General features: G+C 41.3%; 1 protein-coding gene across 4 annotated transcripts in view; it reads right to left on the bottom strand.

The window, feature by feature from the left end:
- RFTN1 (raftlin, lipid raft linker 1) overlaps nucleotides 1-14892 on the bottom strand; it is a 118372-nt gene that overhangs the window by 79265 nt on the left and 24215 nt on the right. For all 4 annotated transcript variants that reach the window (XM_050938411.1, XM_050938412.1, XM_050938410.1 and 1 more), the window contains exon 3: nucleotides 1917-2103. In XM_050938411.1, the coding sequence (XP_050794368.1) occupies nucleotides 1917-2103 (187 nt within the window). The remainder of the gene's footprint in view (nucleotides 1-1916; nucleotides 2104-14892) is intronic.

Below are 14892 nucleotides of genomic sequence, written 5' to 3' on the forward strand. Positions count from 1 at the left end.
TGCTGGAAGTTAAGCGCATAGGTCCAAAAGGGCTTGCATGACTTCAAGCGGTGGTGAGGGACATCACTGAGGTCCTAGTGGTTGAGGAGACATTAGTTTTTCTTGATTCGCTGGACTTCCCAGAGGGTTAGGGCATTGCATTCCCATCCATTCACTGCAATGTGCAACAGCACAGCCAGCCAGGGTGTTGGGGTCAACTTGAGGGTTCCAGTGATGCATCGCATTAAAGTGTTTAGTTGGACATCAACAAGTCGACTGTGGCTACTTCTGTTCATACCAGTGCACAATACTCAGCTACAGAATACACAGGGCCGCCACTGATGTCCACAGCACTGATGCTCCTCAGCTTGTGCTTGCCAGTTTCTCGACCAGGCTGACCCTTGTCTTCGTCTCAGTGGCTACCTTCTTCAGCTAGTTATGGAAGGCTAGCGTGCACTCCAGCTTCACTCCCATATAAGTTGGAGAGAGGTCATGTTGCACAGTGTTGCTGCAGAAGGTCACTTTCACAATGCGCTTAGCATTCCTATTATCAAGATGGAATGCAGTGACTGTTGCTCTGTGGGGGTTTGGCCTGAGCCTCCATTTCCAGAGATACTCCTCCATGGTGTTTAGGTCCCCATTCAAGGTCGACGATGTTATTGAAGGTGGTTGCTTGTGTCGCCAGAGTAAAGTCATCTGCATATACAAATCTGAGTGACTTCCCTGGTGGTATGTCACTCATGTAGGCATTGAAGAGCATCGCTGCAAGTACTGAGCAATCCATTGTGGAGGAACCACAATCCATTGTGGAGGAACCAGGGCAAGCTGACTTTGTCGCCCAGATGGACACATAGCCACCTATTGCTCAGCATCGTCCATAGCAGGCTTAGTGTTTTTAGGCAGGGGATGATCCTTGCAAGCTTCAGCATCAGTTCTTTAATCTAGACTGTGTCAGAGCAGTGCTGAGAAGCATTTGTGATATGGGAAGATTGCACTGCAAATAGTAGACTCTGGTCCCCATGGCTATCAATCCAGCATTAAATGGATTCTCTTTGAAGTCTTTAAATACAAAATGTGAGGACTTCAGTAACTCAGGCAGAGGTTATGGGCCTACTACAGCAGTGGGTTAGTGAGGTTCTGTGGCCTGCAATATGCAAGACGACAGACTAGATGAGCATGATGGTCCCTCCTGGCCTTAAAGTTTAGGAGTCTAAATGTATTTTTAAAAACTCTTTACTAAAAATTTTACTACTATTATGAATGTTTATTCTCAATTTCTCTCTCTCTTTTTGGAATGATTAAGCAGAAAAATCTATTGATTTTTATTAAATTGGGAGATTAAAACAGAAGGAATTGTGTTCATCCCCAGCCACTGAATGTATTACACAAAGATATTTAATACAATTTAAAACACAGAACAAAGCAAACAGACTCATGTTCTGTTGGTTTAAAATGACTTGTACTGGGTTGGAAAATTAAAAGCACTTTTATAGTTTTAAGAGTAAAGTTTGTAGCTAAAGTATAAAAATGCACGTTACTTTACAATTTTCATATTAATTGTGTTATCCACTGGCTTTATGCCTCTTCAAAGTAAATATTTTTCTGGCTGTATTTAATCCACTAAATTATTAGAATAAAGAACAAAAAATGGACTGTCTTAGCAAATTATTAGGCACAGGGTTTGTTTGCTTTTTCATGATAACAGATTCCAAAATATAAAGCAGATTTCAACTTGTTATTTTCTGTCTTAGCTGACAAAATGCAGATGGATTATAAACACGAAGAACATGTTAAACCTATTCAAGCCTATAAATAAATATCCAAGCCTTGCACAGCAAACATTAGCAATGACATTGCTATAATTTCCTGATCTAGGTCAAAACTCAGCAGGAAATCTCATTGTCTATTTTTATCCCAGCTCACTGGAAGTGCTTTACCTTTCTGTTTTCTTGATGAGCACAGCCCTGAAGATTTGTTCTTGGGGAGTCCTCTCTTTTTCATCAGTTGGCTGCACAAAAGGGTGGACAGCAGCCAAGATGAAACCCTGCTGATACAGTTCTTGCAGCTGAGATGGAAGATCACGCCAGGAAGAGAGCTTGATTGCAGAGGATCTTGGTAGCTCAGCTGGAAACAAAAACAAAAAATAAATGGATCAATAATCCTAAATTAAACTATTTTTTTTGTATTCCAGCCTCTCTGGAGGTAAGCATGCTTCACACTGATGTGCACCATTCCAGCTGATATACCTGTAGCTAACTGAGGTTTACTTGATTCCAGAATTCTTAACAGATTGTCTTGCTAAGCTAAAGGTTTAATTACTGAACAAATGACTGGTCCAATTAGATGTAAAGGGTCAGAATCACATTAAAATACAAAGTGTGTTGGATTTTTGGTGGATAGTGTGGGGAGGGAACACTTAGTAAGCATGTAGCAGCAGACACCATTCCAAGTTTCAGGAGATATCATTCTATCCCAATATAATGATTAGCACCAAAGGTCAAAATCTAACACAAGAACAAGGGGAAATTCATTAATGAATGTAAAAGATGACAAATTCAAAAATAATAGAAGGAAGCACTCTTTTCCCCACACAATGCACAGACTGCAGAACTCATTGCAACATGATGCCACTGAGACCAAGATCCTAGCAAGATTTAAAAAAACAGATATTCAGAAGAATAAAAAGAATATCCAGTTATAATAAAAGGGATAATCTTCCCATCCCCACTCTACCTACTGCACATTCTACCCCTTTCTCTGAAGCACCTGGTACTGGCTACTATCCAACAGGATCCCGTACTAGATGGACCTTGGGTCTGATCCAGTCTGGTAGATCCTATCTTATCTCAGTAGCCCTGCATAGTTGAGAAGATAATCTGTAGATCATTTACAACAACCTTCCTGCATCTGCCTCCGCCACTCTCCATACTTTTTCAAGTGTTATTTGCAAACACATCTTTCCTCCCTGGGTCTGCTGCTTAATTCCTCTCTCCCTTGGCTATCATTTATTTTTTTTAACTAACTATAACCTAAGAGTCTAGTTTTGTGAGGTGAAGTGCCAAGTGCCTTCAACACCAACTGAAATCAACGGGAGTTGAGAGCACTCAGCCATTTGCAGGAAGTGCTCAGCTCCCTACAGGACTGGACCCTTGCTGTAAATCGCTCTGGAATAGAATTTGTTGAAAGATGCTAGTTGTGCAAAATAAAGATTTATTGTATTGCATTTCTCATTAGATAGTGTGGGTATCCTTTATGAATAATGAAAGAAGTTATCAAAAACTAATAAATATTCTAAACCAATAATAGTGAGGAATAATTTAAATAATAGGGTAGCTATGCCATGTACACTTTTTCTTAACACATAAGAACGTGTTCCAGACATGGATAATAAAGCTTTTGATTGAAGGCGATATGACACAGTTGTTTAATTTGTAAATAAAGAGAGAAACCTAAGAAATGTATATGGTGACAGATAATTCAGCTCTCTAAGATCTATAACAACACACTAATCACTTGGGGTTCATAAAAAGAGCTACCCAATAAATAATGTATAATAAATATAAATAATCAAACACACTGTTAATTGTATTGGTCCTGCTAGGGAGTAAAGTGGAGGGAAAAGCCCAAGTGTCTAAACTCTACTTATGTGTTGTTCAAAATGCCTACCTCCTCTGGAGGGCTCTCCCTTCCACTTCTTCCAATGACTATTCACTGTGAGCCCCAGAGTACAGGAGAAGTAATTATATTAATAACAGATAGCATTTTTCACCTGTAGATCTCAAAGCATTTTACAAAGTATGATCTATCCATATTTTAAAGACAGGGAAACTGAAGCTTAGAAGTGAAGTGTCTTACCCAAGGACACACAGCAGGTCAGTGGCAGAGCAAACCTTTCCACAATTCCAGTATTTACAGTAATTACACACGGCAAACCTGTGTATCCTGCCAAAGGTCCAATTCATTCTTAACAGATTTTTCCATTGTATCAATCTTGGTTTTAAAGTGACTGTAGCTCTACTAACATTTTTGCAAATTCTGCTCCACATTCCCAAGTTTATTGTTACACTTCACATCCCGACCTCAGTGATTGCTCTGTTTATTCGGTCTAGGTTTAGACAAGAATGTGAGAAGCTTGTAAATGACAGATGCTGTGTTTTTCAATTCAGCTATAGTTGAAAGTAGAAACAGAAGTGTGGGGTGTGTTTGGAACTGATTCCCAGGCAAATTAGGTTACTGCTTGGCTGATAATTGAAGCTGCAAGTATTTCCAGCAATACTCATTACCAACAGATTAAACAGTATCTTACAGATCCTAGAGAAGGAAAAGAATATTCCCCCATGAAACAACTGACATCCATAAGGGCCATGCATTTCCTGGGGTGTACAACTCCGGGATTAGCCCATACATTCTATATTGCTAATAGGAGAGATCTCAGATTGTCTCTCTCCTGCAGAGAAACACAGAGAGGCAAAATGGACACAGAATTCTAGAGGATGAATTGTGAAAAATTTAAAGGTGATTGTCCCCTCAGGTGCTCGGGCCCATCTGAGGGGCAGTGCAAGGTGGAGGTGCAACTTCCCAGCCTCACAGATCCTGAGGTCCACAAGGGAGCAAAAGCTGAGAATCATAGATGAAGAGGCAGCTACAGCTAGGAGACTCCTTGGAGCTGTTCTAGTGGCTTCATCTTCTGACAGCACAGCTCTCTCTTGAACAAGGATACCATTTGGCGAACCCTTCCTGGCTGCAAACTAACATCTGGGCAGGAGAATCCACAGAAATCAACACTGCTTCCAAAAGCATTAACTTTAGGGTGACCAGAGAGCAAGTGTGAAAAATCAAGACAGGGGGTGGGGGTAATAGGCATCTATATAAGAAAAATCCCTGAATATCGGGACTGTCCCTATAAAATCATGGCATCTGGTCACCCTAATTAACTTTCTCTTGGAATTTGAAACAGAACTCTGAAAGGGTAACAAGGAATGGAGGCACAGAGAGCAACTAGCATCTAGTTCCGTATCTTTCTTCCCCAAAACCCTGCAAAGCCTAGCCCCTGCAGAGGCTTCTAACAAGTTCTTATGGTGGGCAGATAATGCCATAAAACTGCAACTCCCCCAGTATCCCACAGGAGATAGCCCACTGTATCTCTGACCCCTCTGCTTGTTGTACCAGAGGGGATAATTTGGACTTCTTTACTTTTTATTTGTCAGCCTTATCCAAAGCAACCCTCCCAGAAGCCATGGAAAGATACGGAGAATATTTACTTTGGTAGCACTGTCTTCCTGTCTGCGTAGAAAGTGGCACTGGTGAGATCTAAAGTTCCCCAGTGTTCACTCACTTAGGGCTATCCTGGGTCTTGTCCCTGAACCACAAGATAATCTGTTCCAAAAAACAATAAGCTAAATCCACAAAAAAGACTTAGGCTTTGCCTAGAGCAGGGGTTCTCAAACTTCACTGCACCATGACCTCCTTCTGACAACAAAAATTACTACATGACCCCAGCAGGGGGGACCAAAGCCTGAGCCTGCCCGAGTCTCATCACCTCGGGTTGGAGGTGGCGTAGGGGGAACCCACGCTCCACCACCTTGGGCGGGAGGGGGGGGAAAGCCAAAGCCCCAGGGCTTCAGCCTAAGGCAGGGGGCCTGTAATCTGAGCCCCAATGCCCACGACTGAAGCTGCTGGGCTTCAGCTTTGGCCCCAGATGGTGGGTTTCGGGCTTCTGCTTCAGCCCCAGGAAGTCTAAGCTAACCCTGGTGACCCCATTAAAAAGGGGTTGTGACCCACTTTGGGGTCCTGATCAACAGTTTGAGAATTGCTGGCCTAGGGAACTTTAATGGTGAAAACTGAGGTGCCAAGGGACTTTAGGCACAAACAGAATTAGGCAGCAGGTGAGTGGGATTTTGATGATATTGGTGCCTAAATGTTGGATTTAGGAGCTTAATGTGACAGTTAGACACAAGTCTTTTGGGGGCTCTGGGCCAACATTTATAAATACTGCTGTTCCATTAAGGACTCCATAACCCCTGGAATTAAGCCATAGATGATTTCTAGCAATTGTGCTAGAGTCTATATTGAGATAAGCAGATGCATCCTTCATCAGATATTAAGAGAGAATAATATTACAAACGTAGTGGGCTGTTTCACCTGTATCAAACAATTAGACTTGGATAACTCTGGGAAGCTGCAGTCTACACCTTTCACAAATAAGAATTACAAGGACATTCTGTGAAATAATACATCAGTTGTCCTCACCCATGATTAAGATGACAATCATATAAATATATTAAACTTTCATATTATGCAAATATCTTAAAATCTGAACATAATCATAGAATCATAGATTCATAGAATTGTAGGACTAGAAGGAATGTCGAGAGGTCTTCTAGTCCAGTCCCCTATACTCATGTCATGACTAAGTATTCTAGGCCAGTCCTGATTACACAACCTCCCTAGACAATTTATTCCAGTGCTTAACTACTTTAACAGGAATTTTTTCCTAATGTCCAACCAAAGCCACACTTGCAGCAATTTAAGCTTCTTGTCCTATCATCAGAGGTTAAGGAGAAGAAATTTTCTCCCTCCTTCTTGTAACAACCTTTTATGTATCTGAAAACTTTTATCATGTCCCCTCTCAGTCTTCTCTTTTCCAGACCAAACAAACCCAATTTTTCAGTCTTCCCTCATAAAGTCATGTTTTCTAGACCTTCAATCGTTTTAGCTGCTCTTCTCTGGACTTTTTCCAATTTGTCCGTATCTTTCCTGAAATGTGGCACCCAGAACTGGACACAATACTCCAGTTGAGGCCTAATCAGCATGGAGTAGAGCGGAAGAATTACTTCTTGCTTACAACACTCCTGCTAGTACATCCCAGAACAATGTTTGCTTTTTCAGCACCAGTGTACACTGTTGACTCATATTTAGCTTGTGATCTGCTATGAACCCCAGATCCCTTCCAGCAGTACTCCTTCTTAGGCAGCCATTTTCCATTTTGTATGTGTGCAACTGATTGTTCCTTCCTAAGTGCAGTACTTTGCATTTGTCCTTATTGAATTTCATCCTATTTACTTCAGACCATTTCTCCAGTTTGTCCAGTTCATTTTGAATTTTAATCCTCTTCTCTCAAGCACTTGCAACCCCTCCCAGCTTGTTATCATCTGCAAACGTTATAAGTGTACTCTCTGTGCCATTATTAAGGATACGATTCTGTCACAGAGGTCATGAATTCCGTGACTTTCTGGGACCTCTAACATTTCTTCTGGGGTAGGGCTGGAGAAGCTGTTAGTCTTGGGGTTGCCAGAGCAACAGCCACCGAAACAGTGGCTGGTGGTCAGCTTCGGGTCCATTGTTGCAGCTGCTGGCAGCCAGTCTTGGGGCCACCAGAGCAGCAGCAGCCCGCCTCGGAGCAGTGGCCTCTGGAACATCTGGCTGGCAGTCAGCTCCAGGGCCACTGGAACAGCAGCCAGCCCCAGGGATGCTGGAGCAGTGGCCGGGGATGGGTCAGCCCCTACCACAGGAGCAGGGGCGGAGCTGGAGCAGCTGCAAGCCCCTGCAGCGCTCTGTTTGACCTCCTCTCAGGGTAGCCATAGTAAAAATCAGGGATAGGTTGTGGGCTTCCGTAAATTTTTGTTTATTGCCTACCATCTGTCCCTGACTTTTACTAAAAATACCCATAACAGAATCTTAACCTTAGCCATTATCTAAATCAGCAGTTCTCAAACTTCTGTACTAGTGACCCCTTTCACACAGCAAGCCTCTAAGTGCGACCTTCCCTTATAAATTAAAAACACTTTTTAATATATTAAAAACCATTATAAAGGCTGGATGCAAAGCAGGGTTTGGAGTGGAGGCTGACAGCTCACATCTTCCCATATAATAACCTCATGACCCCCTGAGGGGTCCCGACCTCCAGTTTGAGAACCCCTGATCTAAATCATTGATGAAGATATTGAACAGAAATGAATACAGAACCGATCCCTGCGGAACCCCACTTGGTATGCCCTGTCAGTAAATCACTGATAACTACTCTCTGGGAATGGTTTTCCAACTAGTTATGCACCAACTTTCTAGTAGCTCCATCTAGGTTACATTTCCCTAGTTTGTTTACGAGGTTATGTGAGACAGTATCAAAAGCATTACTAGAGTCAAGATATACCACATCTACCACCTGCCCCTTATCCACGAGACTTGTTACCCTGTCAAAGAAAGCTATTAGGTTGGTTTGACTTAATATGTCTTCCTGTGAATTTTAACCTTTCCCATTTGACAAGGAATAATGTCCCCCCTCCATACCTTATGTTTCTAACACAGCTAAAGTAAACATTACACTTTTGGTTTTCTTTCTACTTGTGCAATGACATAATCATGGAACTCAACATAGCCCTGGGAAGAGCAATAGTTAGTTATCCACTAAAGTTGTATTTATTTAATCTCTCTGCACTAGAGGAGTATTTTTTAAGATAGCTAGAAAACTAGAGGAAGTCCCTCAACCAGACTATAACATTTTTAAGAAAAGTGAAATTTAGAGCCTCAACTTCTGAGTACTGCCACTTAAATTAAAAAAGGAGAATGGGCATAGTGCTTCACTATAAACTTTAATAACCTATGTTACGAGATTTTTCTTTTAAAAATCTATTTATTTATTTATATTTTTACTTAATGTGACTTTGGAGCGTTAACTTTTAACATATTTCTCTGATTAAGCTTTTTAGCCTTTGGCCACAGTCACCCACAGCTGCTAGAGGCTAATTTACCCTGTGATGACAGAGGCACTGCTGATAAAATTGTTGCATAAAATCAATATTTACTTTTAGACTCATTTTAACTCACTTGTGTTCCCTGGTACATAAGTTTTCGTGCCAGCAGGAATCCTCCTCATCGTTAGGCAATTATTATCAAATTCCAAAAGATCTACATGGCTGCACAGTTTGCAGTGTGATGCAATATAAAATGGTCTATTTAGAATTTTTTATGACATAAGGCAAAAATGCATATTTAAAAAGAAATATGTATATGCAGAATATAAATATATCTTCCCCGCTATGTGGTGCAAAGGCAAGCAGTCTGTAGCAACACATGGTTAAAACATGGTGCACATTTGGTGCATAAGATGAAAACAAATAAAGGCAATGCTCAACTAGTATGGCAGTAAAGCTGCAGTGTGCCATGCCACATTAGTGGACATTCTGCAGGGTTTTACAATGGAGCAGGCAGACCCCTGCATCTAGAAGGAGCTAATTGCAGGATTGGAGTCTAAGTCAGCATCAGCTTGCTCTGTTGCATCCTGTGACGTTCACTCACAGAGTCACAACTGCACATCTGCTGGAAGGAAGCTAATGGTGGCACATCCAGAGAGCAGCAGTGAGGTCAGTGCTAGGAGAAGGGGGTTTACAGCTGAGCACAGGCATGGATGATGAATAAATCAGCCCTATTCTCACAGGGTTTCTGACATTTTTACTCAAAAACCCTGGTTCTATGTGTGAATTCCTGGCTATATTCACTGCCTCTTTTAGCAACCCACCAGTTGTATAGACAGAATAGGAAGATGTGGTGAATGACTCTTCCATGTAATTATCTATCCTCTGTATGTAGATTCTCAGAGGAAACATGACATTAAGTTAGCAATGAGAACCGGTACTTTTATTTAATATTTACTCCTTTCTAAAACACCCATTTTTGCTTAATTTAAATAAATATTAATAAAAAACAGGCTTTAGTTTCCTTCAGTCCAAGTTCTAAACAGGATTCTAAAGTACCATATTGAATACTTGAAGGCATTTCCATGGGCACGTACAAAAAATCTTTATTTGCAATAAATACAAAAAAAAGTTTGTGTTTTTTTGACAGAACAGTCTTCTGACAGAAAAGGCAGTTTCATCAAAATCTAAAAATGTACCAATTTCAACAAAAATGTTGACTAGACAAAATCTATTACTGTTTAGATTTTGTTTCAACAACATAAAAACATGTCTAGTTTATTAATTTGATTCATTTTGTTTCAACTATTTTATTTATATAATATATATTTAAATATCATAAGCCATTGACATTATGAAAACGATTCAACATTATTGAAAAGAAATGTTTCTGTGGTTCTGATTAGAAATTTTGAAGAATATTTGTTCCACAGGAAGTTTCAAAATTTTGGCTTTCTGTTTTGCTCTGTTTCAGATCAAAGCAACAAACAAAAATTCAAATTTCAGAATTTCCCATAAAATAGAAAGTTGGTATCCGACCAGCTCTAATTTGTATGAACAAGTAGGAAGTTTGACAGGTAATTATTCACAAGTTTTGAGGATGCATTTTATTAGAGCTGCTGAAATTATGGCCTTTTAACTGTCTGTAGTACACATGAAGTCAGCACAGGTTGAAGATGCTAGAATTGGGGGTAGCTCATCTCAATTGATTAGACTCTTCCTGTTGGTATGCATACTTCCACCTTTTCATGTTCTGTATGTATAAATATCTCCTGTCTGTGTGTTCCATTCTATGCATCCGAAGAAGTGAGCTGTAGCTCACGAAAGCTTATGCTGTAATAAATTTGTTAGTCTCTAAGGTGCCACAAGTACTCCTGTTCTTTTTGTAGAATTGGGGAAGAAACTGCTCTTTGCAGAAAAGCCCACATTTCAGGAAAAGAATCTTGAAAATCTTTATTCAGATCAGGAAAAGAAAATTACAGGGTTTTTTTCCTGAGCCAAATCAGTTTCAGTCTGACAGCAAAACCTGCCCAGCTTGGTTTTAAAGGAAAATTCCAGTAATTACTTGCAATGCATTAGATAGATAAATATTGACTAGGACATGCTTTTAAAGAATTTTCAAAGAGGCTTTTACTTGTCACTGTTTCAGTTCTCCATTTAGTGAAGGGGGCCATGTTGTCTCTCCCCACAGGGATTTCTACTCTAGACTCTTAAGTTCCCCTCCTGTGTATAAATGCAGAAGAGTGGAACACTTCCATGAAAAACTGCTGTAAGGGAGGGTGAGTAGCATCACTGTATCCTCCCTTGCACCACAATGCTAGTGGCAATGTAGGTGGGGCAGAAAGTGTGGACACACAAGTTACTAAGGACCACACACCACCGATCCCTGAGAAGATGCTGATAGGGTCATCCTCTATGTTCCTCTCAACCACCCCAGCCCTGGCAAGATCTCTTGCTACACAGTCATTTATTCAGTTGTGTTCAGTGACCTTTCTGTGTGGAGAAGGGTGTACACAGAGCTGCAAGGAGGAGCTAATAGGCTCTGAGCAGCATTTTTTTTTTAATGAAAACATGAGGCCACATTAGGAGGGGAAACATGAGGCTCACTACTCCCTTACTTCTCCTCATTGTTCCCTAGCTATTCCCCCTTATTTTGCCCAACAACCACATAGGGTTTCTGCAGACAGGACACTGGCAGCTACATGAAGGAACAACTCACAGAGCCTCACTTCCACTTCACACAGGCCCTAGCATCGTTCTGTGGGATTCAGATGTGGAGTATATAGCCCTTAGTGATAGAGCAATGGTTTTCAGCCTGTGGGCCGCAGACCCATGGGGGGTCGCAAACTATGTTTAAGGGGTCAGCAAAAGGTTGTCATTACCATAGAAGAGGGGTCTTCGACCTGTGGTCTGCAGATCCCCATGGGTCTGCAGACTATGTCTAAATTTTCCAAAGGGGTCCACACCTCCATTTGAAATTTTGTATGGGTCTGCAAATGAAAAAAGGTTGAAAACCACTATGATAAAGCATTGACCTTCCCAGCAGTAATAGCATGGTGTAATGATACAGCATAGGCCTGAAAGGGTCAATTTTCCCTCTTATAAATCAGAAATTTAAAAGCTATTGTAATGCAAGCACTATGCATTTTTCACTGGTTAATTTAACAGTTGGATTTGAACACTTAAAGAGGTCACCGTCACCATTCCTTCCAACAATTAACCTTCAATAAGTCCCGAGCCCCGCTGCTGGAGCTTCAACGGCGCTTTAAAAGGCCCGGGGCTCCCAGCAGTAGCTGGAGCCTCTGGCCCTTTAAATTGCCATCTGAGCCCTGACACTGCTACCCCAACAGCGGCAGGGCTCCGAAGGCAATTTAAAGGGCCCGGGCCTCCCCGCAGTGGCAGGAGCACCAGGCCCTTTAAATCGCTGCCCGAGACCAGCTACCGGAGCCCCAGGAGCTAGGCTCCAGCGGGGATTTAAAGGGCCCAGGGCTCCCCGCAGCATCCAGAGCCTCTGGCCCTTTAAATCGCTGCCTGACCCCTGCCACCGCTATCCCAACCCTAGCCCGAGCCCTGCCGTCCCAGGGTAGCGGCAGCAGGGCTCCTGTGGTGATTTAAAGGGCCTGGAGCTCCGTGGCGGCCAGAGCCCCAGCCCTTTAATTCGCCCTTGAGCCCTGGGGCTCCCAGCCGCCTCTGCAGCTGGTAGCTCTGGGGTAATTTAAAGGCCCTGGGGCTCCCAGCCATAGCCAGAGTCCCAGGACCTTTAAATCTTGAAAGGTCCCGCCTCTTCCAGTTGAGCCCCCACCCACTCAGGACTCCGGCGTACTGATAAGCCCTTTAAATTACTTTCACCCCTGAATAAGTCTAATTATTTATTCTGAAGAGTAGTGGTCAAGAAGGTAATATTTGAACATGATCAGAATATTGGTACTCTCTTAGGCCGTGATTCTGCACGATTAAAGCCAACAAGAGGTTTGTCATTGATATAATAAATGTAAGATCAAGCTCTAAATGCTATTTCTAAGCAAAAGGAAATAAACAGTTGCCCATTGCAAACAAAGTTTTATCCTATGTTACATATGACAGAGCTAAACTTGCTTTGGCACAACCATAAATAGTGTGCATTGGTTTGCCATACAATCAAGTTGGTTCTTTCTTAAGTGTTAAAAAACATTTCCTTATTAAGGCTGCAAATAGGTTCTTGTCAACAGCAATGAAAGTGTGATCAAAGAATCACAATATACCAAGGAATTTCCTTCATCGGTAAGTAATGATAACATTGTTAGTACAACTTGGAGAAAACACAAAGCAGTAAACACATTTCCCATGAGTATTTGTGTCTGGACAGCATTGTAAAATAATAAAATAATAATAATAAAATGTCCTAAGAATTCTTGAACTGAAAGCAAGATAAACATCCCTGATTGAAATGCTAAACTAATTAGACTTACAGAAGAAAATAAGATGTCTCTGACACTATGCTGCTTGGATTTATTCATTTGAGGCATTAATATTAAAATGCAACTTGTTATGAGCTGAGCCCAATGGTTTTAAAGTAATATTTAATTAAACCTACATTATTGACTTATTAATTATTATTATTTTTAAAAAATGAGAATGGGGAGCATGGAGATTCCAAAATTCTAAAGAACCTCCAAGCAAAATAATCTCAAAGCAGAGTTCAGGCTCCATCATAGTCAGGCAAGAGACTGCTTGTTAATATTTCATGCTGTTTCTTGATTTATTATGTTAAGTGACATTCTCTGAAGTTTTTCTTTTGACTTTGAAGTGAAGTATATTACATATTCCCATCAAAGAAAACAGTGATGAATATGCAAGAGAAATCTGGAATTTAAACAAGAGGGAATGTTCAATACGCTCTTCGTGCTTACTTTTATGACAATATCTAATAAATGTTAAAATTAAACAAACGCATTAAAAGGCAAAATCATAGTATCTCAGGAAGGCAAGAACTAAGTATAAAGAACACAAAAATAAATATATATTTATTCTTCTGTTACCTCCAGGAAATAACAGAGATATCATTATCAGTCAAATCTAGAAAGTGTTCCAATTACCCATCAAAATTTAATTAGATAAGACAGAAGAATATATGTACTCTCAGTGGTATGGAAGTTGCCTTATAAAATTGTACAATTTTTGCATAAGAGATTTTCTCTCCCTAGCTCCTATTCTTACAGTCTCTGTCCAGCAGGATGAGTTTATGGGGGACATAGTAGCGTCTCCAAAGAATATTAAAAATGTGAGACTGAACACTGTCTGGGCTTGTTTTAGTTTTTTAAGAGAAACTACGGAATTCATCTGATGCTCTTCCTGCAACTATCCACAACCTGTCAGACAGCATCTGTTCAATCTACATGTCCCACCAGTTATGCCAGTATGACACACCTTCATCTGATGCTGGCAGAGGCACAGATAAAGCAGGAGTGCAAAGTGTAGGCAAGTCTAATAGACCAGAGCAGGGCTAAGGGAGAAGCAAAAAGGGGGAGGACAACCAGGGCTTTGGAGCTGTGCTGCGGCTTCGCTCCAACTCCAGGCAAAAACTTGCAGCTCCACTCCTCTGGAGCTCTGCACTCCAGCTCTGGGCTCTGCCCCAAAGCCCTGAGGACAACGGGCTTCTGGGAAAAAAAATCAGTGGGTTTTTTTTATGTACACTCTACCCTGTGTACAGCATTCTATCACGAAACTACCTCCAACAATGAACACTAAATCAAACTTCTTTGGACCCGTCATGGGATAGGGGATAGGATTAATTCAGCCCAGCCTACCAACATACAACCATTTCCACTACTGAAAAAGCTGTTGCTTTCACATCTTTTGCCTGAACTGAACTGCATTTAACTTTTATGACCCATGAACTTGGAAGAATGGGGGTGGCCCAGACCAGTTGCAGGAGCATAAAACTTCAGTTGAGACGGCCCTGCAGGATTCTGCAACACGGGAAGAGCCTAGCCTCCTCCCTCCAATAGTTGAATTCATAGGAAGCTCTGTGGAGAGAACTTAGCGGTTATGTCCCTTCCCACATAACAGTCTGCATGAGGGGATGATTTGCTGCCATTGACCAAGTTGATAGGGAGTTTTTCCTCACATAAGTACTACAGAACCAGACATGTGGAGGCAGAAAGATTATTTACATGCCTTGTTCAAAATTATAACATTCCATCCGAATGTACAAATATGAGGCCATGTCTACACTACAGCATAA

The sequence above is a fragment of the Gopherus flavomarginatus genome, chromosome 2 (assembly GCF_025201925.1).
Source record: "Gopherus flavomarginatus isolate rGopFla2 chromosome 2, rGopFla2.mat.asm, whole genome shotgun sequence".
NCBI lineage: Eukaryota > Metazoa > Chordata > Testudines > Testudinidae > Gopherus > Gopherus flavomarginatus.